This window comes from Poeciliopsis prolifica, unplaced genomic scaffold, assembly GCF_027474105.1.
Source record: "Poeciliopsis prolifica strain line A6 unplaced genomic scaffold, Auburn_PproV2 SCAFFOLD049, whole genome shotgun sequence".
Lineage (NCBI taxonomy): Eukaryota > Metazoa > Chordata > Actinopteri > Cyprinodontiformes > Poeciliidae > Poeciliopsis > Poeciliopsis prolifica.
Window position 1 is genome coordinate 2431061 of NW_026562424.1, and position 11536 is coordinate 2442596.

General features: G+C 38.3%; 1 protein-coding gene across 1 annotated transcript in view; it reads right to left on the reverse strand.

Moving 5' to 3' along the window:
* LOC129377682 (ankyrin repeat and fibronectin type-III domain-containing protein 1) overlaps positions 1 to 7253 on the reverse strand; it is a 140175-nt gene extending 132922 nt beyond the window's left edge. Inside the window, exon 1 of the mRNA XM_055057783.1 lies at positions 7064 to 7253. Coding sequence (XP_054913758.1) covers positions 7064 to 7182 — 119 coding nt within the window. The 5' untranslated portion in view covers positions 7183 to 7253. The remainder of the gene's footprint in view (positions 1 to 7063) is intronic.
* Positions 7254 to 11536: the final 4283 nt, after the last annotated feature.

Consider the following 11536-nt stretch of genomic DNA (forward strand, 5'->3'; position numbering starts at 1 on the left):
CGGTTTGTATTAGTGACCCATTTTAAGGCTAAAAGTAGAACACGCAACCCTCTGGCTTCAACGTCCAGCCATTCGTCGACCCGGACACTTTGTGAAAAAATAAAGAGATGCTTCTGAAAGCAGAACCGCCGTGTGATTCACTTCACAAACAACTTTTAGCTTTAATTTTCAGTAAGATCAACTTAGTTTTATTGAGAAATTGTTTTTTTATTATGATTATTTTGAACTGAAAAACACAGAATGCAGAAAGATGTAACTTAATAAATAAAACAAATAGATGATTATTTCAATTACAGATTAATTCAAAACAATAATCTGTGACTGGAATCTGATGGTTTTATGCTCTCATCAGCGATTGGCTGGTTGGAAACTGAAAAGCTGATCTTTTTCGAATCGGTAAAAGCGGAACAAGCAGGTCAGACTGACGGCAACATTAATGCTTTTCAGAGCTGCAACTGAATGAGTGAGACGCGCTTGGCTGTTTCCAGAGATGCTTAAAAACAAAACACAAAAGGTGCAAAAAGGAAACTGCGGCTTTTTCAAAGGAATTTCAGTCAATAAGAAAAGACTGAACAGGATTAAATTCAACATCAGAGGGTTTAGTAGATTAGAAAATGTTTTTGTAAATGTTAAAGGAGCAAAATTTGACATTTTTTGATATAAAAATTTGTATTTTTCACGATTAAAGGCATAAATTCACAAATTTAGACCAAGATATTTGCTGACGTAAGTATAGAAATTTGCCTGAAGTAAAACAAATTTTCTGACATCGTAAAGGCAGACATTTGTGATGTAAAATGTATTTTGGATCCCGTTTGAAGTATGCATGGCAAATCTACACCTAGAAAACTTCATCCGAGACCAGAAAAGATTTTATTTCATCCAGTTCCCAACTTTATGGTGCCAGAGAATAATTTAATATTGTAAATTTATTCCTTTAATCAAGAAAAATGATATTTTTTGGAGTGGAAATTTATGCCGTTTGGACAGAGATCATCCATGTTTTTACTTGTAAATGTTATAACTAAAGTAGAAATGATTTTTGCCTTCAGTGAAGCAGGAAAACAGAAAAACTTCACACTGGTTTTGTTTATTTTGCTTCATTTGCATGAATTATATGACAAATATTTTACTGTTAGGCAAAATATATTGTCATTTAAGACGAATAAAGAATCAAAATCTGATAAAAGTGTTAATTGTTGATTGAGGCATGTCATTTATACTTAAATATGTTTTCATCTTTCCACCAGCTTTGTGCCCAGCAGAGTTGAAGGGGAGATAAAAGCAGATTTACTTTGGTATCTGGATGAGAAAATCTGTGAGCAATACGTTAAGAGACGATTAATCTTTATCTTTATCCCTCAGTCATTCCGCAGACACCAGAGTCAATAAAGCAAATAAATTGAGCGCAGCTGCATTGATCCGCTTTAATGACGAGCTGAAGTGTGTGGACTCTCTTTCCGGCTTTCAGGCTGGACATTTACTGGCTGTTCATCTCACTCCCCAAACAGCAGGAATCAAGGCTCCAGCTGCAGGAAACTGCAAAACACTGTAATGTTTCTTTCATTGGAAGGAAACCGGCATCCATAAAACATAAACTTAGTTTGAAAACAGAATCACTTTAAAGCCCCACAGTTTGTATTTCATGTGAAAGTGAAACTTATTTAATATATTTTTTCAGACGATGAGGCCCGAAGAGCCCAAATGAATCGAGTTCCTAGATCGTTAAAATTCCCTGGGGAAATTTATCTGCCTCGAAGCTTCGTTAAATTGTTTTATCATTTCGCGCATCGTGTTCCAGCTGGGTTGTTATTTATGTTGCGCAACGCTCTCACTTCCACCTAAGAGTTGTTGCTAAGTGTTTGCGGCATAACGTCCAATTTGTAGTTTTTCGGGGGACCAATAAGGATCCTTAAATTAACTAAATTAACTCTTCCGCGCGGCTACAGGTGAGCAGATGGACTGAACATCGTTAGTGTAACTGCAGCTTTATGGACGAATTCGGAAAATAAATTTACCACCATCCTGGTCACAACAAATGCGTGGCGCATCATGGCGACGTTTTTATATATGATGAAGGAGCCAAAACCTGTCGCTAACATGGACATAAACGTTTTGGCAAAGTGAAAGTTCATCTATTAAATTGACTGAAGATGAATACATTAACTAAAAACTGGTTTATACACATTGAGAAACTGCTACTTTATTGCTAAATTGAATTGGATTGCAGTCTTTTGGCCGATTAGGAATCCTGACCAACGCATTCCGATTTTGGATGAAGCCAATTTTTCTTGTCTGAAATGTCGCTAAAAATTGGAAGAAAGTTGCTGAGTCGCAGTGATTGACAAGACCTGGCGGACCGGCCAGTGAGCAGGAGAGGACTGTGGCTGATATTTAGATAAAATCGGCTTTATGTGTAAGTATCGGCACCAATAAATTGGTGCACTCCTGTATAAGACAAAACAATAAGAAGTTTGAAGTTTCCCAAAGGTGCAGCTAAAACCTAAAATGCACAAATCCAGTGTTTGAGTAAGATGGTTACAGGAATATCTTCCACATTAGAAAATGCCAGGAGGGCACAGTGTGACAAAACACTGATTAATGAGGCCAGGAGCCCAATTTCTTTTTGTTCAGTGAGACTCTATTTGAGTGAAAACCCTCCCTGCTGTCACTGTCCTGATTCACACACACGTGTGTATTAGCGGTGCAATGAGATCACAATATTAAAACTTTTCAGTACAACCTGTCACAAAGCAACATTAGCTGCTGCCAGCATGTGACTCTGTCTCCTGAGGCAAAGGTGCCGTTATGAAGCCCGGATATGAAGGAGAGCATATCTACACTTATTCTGAAGAAAAAAAGGAAGTAGTTCTTGATTTTCTCTGTTCTACTGACAGAATCTATTCACCAAACACATGGAGGACTCAGACACATTGGTTTTTTTTAAGCAAGTATGTGTAATTATTCATAGCATCTAGGGGGCGATAGAGTGCTGGTGCATGGAGCCCATTCATATTTTCATTTACATGCATGCTCACAACGCTGGAGGGCAAAAAGACGATTTTTTTAACATGCCGCGACAGAACAATCGCTTTACCTCAATTAAACCTGAAGCTATTATTAATTTAATGCTTTGCTTCACAGTAAAAGGGAAAGAAAACGCAGAAAAACCGTTAAAGAACAACTCAGAGACACTTTTGTTTCTCGCGCTACACGTTGACTCGTTGCCATAGCAACTGATAACACCACTTTATTTTTCAGGATTCAACACCAAAAAAAAAAAAAAAAAAACACAAAACAAAACATTTTCCACACAAAGAACAGAACATTCAGGCCGTTAAAAGTTTTGTTTTCAGGCTTGATGTTTATTTTCCGATTATTAGTAAGTGAGCGCTGTGGTAGATTAGCTATCGCTGCTACTTGCTAAGCTAACAGCACTGGTTGATCAACTAATTTAAACACCTACTTAACTGATGAGCTGTCAGAGTTGGTCGCCTTTTTTTTATTTTGCAGCTGAACCAAAACACAGAGTTCAAAAGCACATCTACATGTTAAGGTTTTCATAGTCAAGCTAGCGTAACGCACCTACTTCCCTTTTCTCAAAAGAATAGAGGAGCAGAAGAAAAGAACGTAAAAAGATAAAAATAAATTTTTATTCATTCATATTGGGGAAACATCTGATTTTATAGAAATCCTCCTTGGCTCTTCAAAAAAATCGTGTTTGTTCTTTTTCTTATCTGCTGCATTTGGCGCCACCTTCTGACTGGGAGTGTTATTGTCACTGTCCACAAGACGCAAACATCTTGATTACGCTCAGTCATCCACAAATCAGACTTAGGTATGTAATTTATCCTGTGAAACTCTGTTTTTACTTAACGTTACCGAACCATGAAAATCTAACGACTGTGATCAACAACTGTTGGAATAATGAAGGCCTGTTGGCCGTTAATAGCATGTTTCCACCCGCAGCGTCAATGTGTTAGTGCGGCTTGGAAGGAAACGGCGTGAGAAAGGGCGACAGAGAGAGAAAATGATAAGTGATGGTTCAATAGAAATGGAAAGTTTCTGCGAGAGAACACATGAAAAGATGGAGAGGCGTAGGAAGGGGTGACTTGAGAGAAAGAGACGCTGAGTGGGAGACAAACTGTAGGGATGTGAGGGATTCATAAAGGCAGGACATCTTGAGTTGTTTTCCGCCCACATTAACACTTTGTCTGCAAGTAAAGAATATAATGTTTAGAAAATATAAAGCATCAGTTGTCAACCCCAAAACATTCTGAGTTGGAATCATAAAGAATCATAAAGACGAGATAACGACATTTGTATTAAAGCTCTGAGATTTGAAGCACAAACTCTCTGATCTACTAGAAAGATCAGAAAGATTCATCACCATATGGGCATTTATTGATGCTAATCTGTTAGCTTATACCCTTCCATGAGAGAGACTAACATAACCTAAGTTTATATAACAAGTAGATTGCAAATATTTTTCTCATTCCATGCAAACCAACCTCATCAAATGTGAAATATGACCAACATCTTTGTATAGTCATTAATTAAATCGCAGGTAACCAAACTGAAGCCTGCCAAACGTAGACAGCATCTTCACCAGTTTGTCTGGGTTCATGGAGTTTATTTTACAGATATAAGATGTTAAATGTGTAAAGTTAGACATGTTTGATTTAAATCTTTCAATTTATTGACCAAGAGTTTTGTGTTGCACATACAACATGATCCACTAAGTTTTACATTAATTTGTTTATTTGTTCTTTCTAACTTTGTAAGTATGTAATGTGAACACAATTTATACTTTATCGTATATTTTTTATACTGATCATAATACATACATATTAATAAAATAAATCTTTTCAGAAAACTAGCTAACAGCAGCACATTGTACTCTAATTGATAATCAATAAACATTAATTTCTTGTGCCTGCATATCTTCTCTGCATCATAATTTGAAGTTTTTTGCAGAGCATTATTATACAACAGTAAATTATTTACAATATACATAAAATAACTGTTGTTCTATGACATTATTGGAGAATAATTATGACTCCACCGCAGTAATTTGTCTCTTTGTTGTATCATAAAACATAACATTTATTCTGTTCGAGCAACTAAATTGTACATATGACCATTCAGCAAGTCCAAGAAGAATTAACAGAAAATGTTAAATATGCACCACCAGATTTCCCTCTTTAATAATTCATGGAGCTAATTTAAGAGCTGTTATTCAAAACTAAAAGTGTCGGAAATCGGGGTGAAACTGTGATGAAGAGGAAACTCGAACAGTCGTGATGAGATCATTTTTATGCTGCATACGGGAACATTGACGAAATAAAACTGAACGGTTTTAACGCGCAACAGCTGATGGCTCCCGTTAAGAAATGTAACCCAGAAGTTTTGATACTTTATAATTTTAGATGAATAAAATATTTTTCAACTGAATTCAATTGATATTTGCAAAGTGTGCAGTGAGAAGAACGGGAAGAGATATTAAAGTAATGAAGCAAAAAAAAAAAAAAAAAATGGCGCCTTGGGCTTGTTGCATTTCCATAACAACCATCACAAACGTAAATGTCCGATTTAACTGCGACTCTGCACCTCACGTATACTTTCAGATCTGGGCCTGTTTCTCCGCCAAAAGCCCAGAGAAACTTTTCAGTCGTTTCATAAACTCCTCAAAAAACAAAACAAACAACAACAACAACAAAAAAAAACGCAGAAAATTTAAACTAAGTGGTCCAGAAACATGACGAAATCGATCCATAAATGGACCCAAATCCTCTAGTAAACCTACAAGGTGGACTAGATAAAGGCTGCAACTAACAAATCCTTTCTCATCAATTAATCTGTTCTGACAATTAATTGATTAATCGATTAATCGTATAAACAACTGGCAAATTTTGCAGATTTTTTTATTGAAGTCTTTATCTACATAATTATAAATTCACACAAAGCTGCAAATAAAATATGTAAATAATTTTTTAAATAAAAAAAATGAACATCTTATTGCCTAAAATGGAATAACAGCGTTCCTGTAGTCACCACTTGATCAAACACAGGGCTGATCTGCTGAGTATTTTGGATCAACTGATTAATGACGAAGCAAAATGTGCCTACAGGAGAATTTTGTTTACAGAATTTTAACGTGTGAAGCTAAAACTATATTTACAAAGGGATTTTTTTCATCTTCAGAGCAAAATGCATGTATCTTTGTGCAGATTTGGCTTAATTAATTAAATAATCTTATGATTAATCTCATTAATCATTTCAGCAGTATAATAAATTAACACAAATTTCAGATTATGCCCTGACTATATTGTTCTCTCAGTAATTAGTCAATTTTTGATTCTGTGTACTTCAGTTCACGATTAACTGATTAATAAATCAGTTGACGATTAATCATTTTTCAGCCCAATAGATTAACTAAAATGTCAGAGTATGCTACTGAAATTATTTTTGTACTCTCAGTTTGTGTTTAGTGTTATGCTCTAACATAAATCCAATAAAAAAGATTTCATTCTTAATTTTAGATCTAAAAGACAAAGGAGTATTTGTAATTTCCTCATTTTTCTGCAGCCAGTTTTCTGTACATCCACTTCCCTGCCGCTGAATGATAAACAGCAACACATCCTGAGTGCGAGTAGGAAGCCGACAGTGTGAACGTGTGAAGCAGATGTGAGCTGCTGGCTCCTTCCACCTCTCCCTCCACGCTCCGTCGTTCCACATCACCAGCGTGTTGACTCCACGCTTTTCTCTTTCTATCTATAGAAAGACGCTCCGTGTTGAAACTGAGTCAGTGGGAAGGACCTATAGTGGGCTCCAGCAGCATGCCTGACAGCACCCATCCACTGCAACCTCCACACTTATGTAACCCAACGCACACAAACAGGGAGGCACTACGACGCAAACACCTGTGATCCTGACAGGTGTGTGTTCAGCTCAGCAGGTGCTCTTGGTGTTAAAGGCAGACAAGTGACAGCTTTCTACAGGGTGCCATACCTTTGGCATACCTTTGCACACACACACACTCTCACACACACATGTGGGTTACCTGGCCTCTGCCACTGTGCAGCAGTAGCTGCCACTGCGCCGCGAGCTTCTCCCCACCCGCAGCTCTTCTCGAGACTTGCGGCGGTTGAAGTAGTCGGTGAGTTTTCCGAAACTTGCCATTTCTCTTTTTTCCTTCCCTCCTTTCCTTCCTTCCTTCTTCCTCCGCCTCTCAGGCTCCTTTATATCCCCCCCTCCCACCCCACTCTTGAATAAACCTGGAAAAGTCCGGATTCAGCCCCCTGCGAGAGTTCCTCCAGACTTGGAAGTGTCCGTTCTGGTCGGATGCTTGGAGTGGTTCAGCGGCGGGTCCTGGGCATCACCTCCATCTTTTCCCCAAAGCCTCTCAGAAATTTTGCGCCTGGTTTTTGCTTTTGTTTTTCTTTTTGCTTCCTCGATGGCTTGCCACTTCGCGCGGAGCGTGCACACTGACTGACTCTCTGGAAATAGTAACGTTTGTAACTGCCTACCCATCGACACAGCAGGAGCGATGCCCCCTCCTCCCCTCCGCTGGAGAGCAGACAAGAAGGAGGAGAGAGAGAAAGAAAATGAAAGAGGGAGGGCGGCTGAGCGGCGATCTCCTCTCAGGCTCGTGGGAGAAAATGATGCTTGTACCGAAGCCCCCGTCTCTCTCTCTCTGTGTCTCTCTCTCTCTCTTTCTCCTTTTTGTTGCATTTTATCTTTCATGCAGGAGTTTTTTCTAAAAACATGTCTCCCAATCAAAGCTGAAGAGCGGAGAACATCCTCCATCTCTCTGCTCTCTCAATCTGGGGACACCTGCGCCACAATCCCAGCTTCACCTGTTAGTCTGACTGACTGCAACTATATTTAACTGGGAGGAAAACAGAAGCAGAGGAAAGAAGAATGGAAGCATCCAGTTAACAACTATCTCATCATTTACAGTTTCAGGGCAGAAAATTTATTTAAATTTTTGTTCTTTGTTGTTTGAACTGGATTGAAAAATAATCTGGTTATTTTTGCAGCTCTGGGCACAAAAAGGCTGCACTGTTTGGCAGCAATTTTCTTAATTTTCAGTGATCGGCCGATGTTTACAGGTAAAGACAGTTACAAAGTCGGCCTTCTATCACCTGAAGAACATTTCCAGGATTAGAGGACGACTGCCTCAGCGAGATCTAGAGAAACTCCTCCATTCGTTTATCTGCAGTTGCATTTATTACAGCAGCAGCGTCTTCACTCACATCAATCAGATGCAGAACGCTGCTGCTGGCGTTCTGACCAAAACCAGGAAGACGGAGAAACAGTTCTACAGGCCACTGACAGAACAGACTTTAAAATGCTGATGTTAGTTTATAAACCACTGAACGGCTCAAAGCTCTGCTGCTGCTGCTGGATCAGCCTTCCAGGCCTCTCAGTTCTTCTGGTTCTGCTCTGCATCCAGAACCAAAACCAAGCAGCATTCAGCTTCTATGCACCACAAATCTGGAACAAATGTCCAGAAAACTGCAAAACAGCCAAAACACTGAGTTTCTTCAAATCCAGACTAAAACCCCACTTGGTTAGAGTTGGTTTTGAAACATGATCAATGAAGCAATAATCAATGATCTGATGTGTAACAATGGTAAAATGAAAAAGACGGTCACATTTTCAAACTTCCTGCTTCCGTCCTCAGACCTTCTGTAGTTCTTTGACTTTCTACGGCTCTCCTGGAGCCCGAGGCCCGGTCCAGACCCGCTACTGACATGCGTCTCGGCTGATTTGATCACAAGTTGACAGCTTCACGTAGGAGTGTGTCGCACCCGGCAGTGAAATCTGTCCTGCATAGTTCCAGCTCTGATCTCAAATAAACAGGGAGCCACGTCAACCAATCAGCTGGTGGCGGAGCAGCAAACAGGATGACAGCAGCTCCTCTCATGTTCCCCTCTCCAAAGCATGCATCCACTCACACTGACCACTTTTAACTCAACCCTGATTCATCCAGGCCGCATCTATAGCAACTGCAAATACATTCACAAGACGGTTTCGCAAGCAAACTTCAGATTCTTACCTTATTGGATTTTCTGTCATCCAATTTAACTGAGAAAAGTCCAAAACAATCAGTCAGTCTGAGATCTGATCGGATCAAAAACAGAAAAAATTCAGTGCTTCAGGTCATTAATCGCATCGTTTACTTTATCACGATAAGAATTTTGATTCATCGATGTCCCAATACATTTTAATTAATGATAATTAAATTAAAAAAAGTTTAATGCAAATCTGAATCTGTTAAAACATTAATAAATAGTGATTAGTTTCAGCATTCAATAAGTGTTTCTTAAAAATAAATAATACCTGATCAATCTCTCCTGGATTTTGTGATTGGTTTGCAATCAGAATCACATTATTTGCACTGAGGCAGTTTGATGCTAACGCTGCAGAAACTTTACCCGTTTCCTCCTGTGTACCTGGAGTAAATAAGATACAACTAAAGCCTTGGTGAATCCCCCAAGAGGAGGAAATTAGCAGCTTAATCGCTGTGGATTATGTGGGATACCACCAGGGAGAACAGGAAGCTTCAGAGGGAAAACCGCAACACTTTTTCATCCTCAGTAACTCCTACCTTCTCATTTCTGAAGGTAACTTTTTAATTATATACACTTAAAATTCTTAAGAAGGTAATAATTAAATGTTTTTATCTTTTTAAGATCAGGAGTTGGGGTCTTAAATTTTCTGGATTGCAGTATTTTCACAGACATCCACGTTGTTTTATAGTCAGGAAGGAAAAAGTCGCTGCAGGTCCCTTCAGGTTCTGCATTTCCCTGAAGACAAATGCATTTCAATCCTGCCTACCTCAGTTGTTGTGTTTATTCTGGAAATGGTGTGAGTTTTGCTCGAGCCGTTTTTAAACATTGTAAAAGCTGAGCCTCTGGTATCTTCACAGCATCCATTTTCATGGCTGAGTTTTAAAAAAATGTTGCTGAGCTGGGTGGAAGTTGTGATGCTGCTGCAAGTGCAGATTCACCGTCACGGATCACTGGCTCACTAAAGCCCACTGAGCCATAATTTATGTTTTTAGCTTCACCCTGTCCTGTTTCTTACTCTGACAAGTTGAAATAACGCACAAATTTTAACGCAAATGATCATTTCAGTCTTTTTCCTGCAACTGGGAGTAAAAAACAAAAAGAAACAAAAAAGTAGAAATACTTAAACACCTGTTGTTATCCATTTATTAATCCAAAAAATAATCAGTAGTATATTTTTAGCTGCATCTTTTGCTACAAATGAACAAAAGTATACCACAAGAGCGATGCCCAAAGTGTGGGCCGCGGGCCATTTGTGGCCCTTGGACTGTTTTTTTGTGGCCACCAGCTGCAGTTCAAGAATGATGCAAATTTGTTTCAGTGGAAAATAAATGTTAAGTACAAAACAAGATTTTTATTATAATTAGAACTACGTATTTCCAGAGACCTTTTCTGAAAAATAGACTCTGCTGCACCCAAATCAGCTTTTGTTTTATTTATTAAACTTGGATAAATACAGCAAAGATTTTGACACTCAAGTCCAATAATAATTTGAAAAAGTATTGTGTAGAAAAGACTCAAGTTGTTTAATAAAAAATATGTACAATGTGAGAATTGTTTTATCCGATTAATCGGTTAATCATCAGAATAATCAGTTAGAATTAGATACTCAGAAGTTCTGAGTTTTAAATTTTTTGTTCATTTTGGATATTTAAAGCAAAAACACCAAACAGAAAGGAAAAAGAAACACATAAAGCTGAAAAAAAGAAGAAATTAACCTCAGTTAAATTCACTTTTATTCATGTTATGGAGCTCTGCTCTAAATGCTGTATTAATTTTGCAACAAAAGGTTTGGAAGGCTATGCTATTGCATTTTAGGCTGTAACATTTTAATATCCAAAAAGTGATTGAATTTGTTTATTTTCCTCTTTTAAAACATTTCTAATATTGTGTAGAAAAGATTCAAAAATATGTATAATGCGAAAATTGTTTTATCCGATTAATCAAATAATCGGTTACAAGTTGCAACATTAGTTCAGATCAGAAGGAGCAGAAACAGAAATGAAAGAAAACACCTCCAGTTAGAAAGTTAACATGAGGTAAAATCACTTTTATTCACATACTCCAGAGCTCTGCCCTAGATGCTGAGAAAGTACAAATCTTGCAGTCATGCTAATAGCCACTTATGTGAAAACGTCCAAAGCACAAGCAGCAGTGGAAGTACTTTCAGATGCGAGTCTGGAGCTGAAGTGTGTTTGAATGTATTTGCCTAATAGGTGTAACTGCTACTTTTACTGCCACTGCAGGTGTTAGTGGAATTACCGCTTGAATCAAGCTGCTGTGTTGCATTAATTTTCTTTTTTTTATGTCTGAATTTCAGCGCAGTCTCTGGTTTTGCTGCTTATTCACAATCTGTGGGCAGCTCACAGACTGTTATGATCAAAGAGGCGTCGACAGAGATAAGACGGGAAGAAACGAAGGTGGGAGTCCGGGGATGGAACAGACTGCAGGACGGCGGA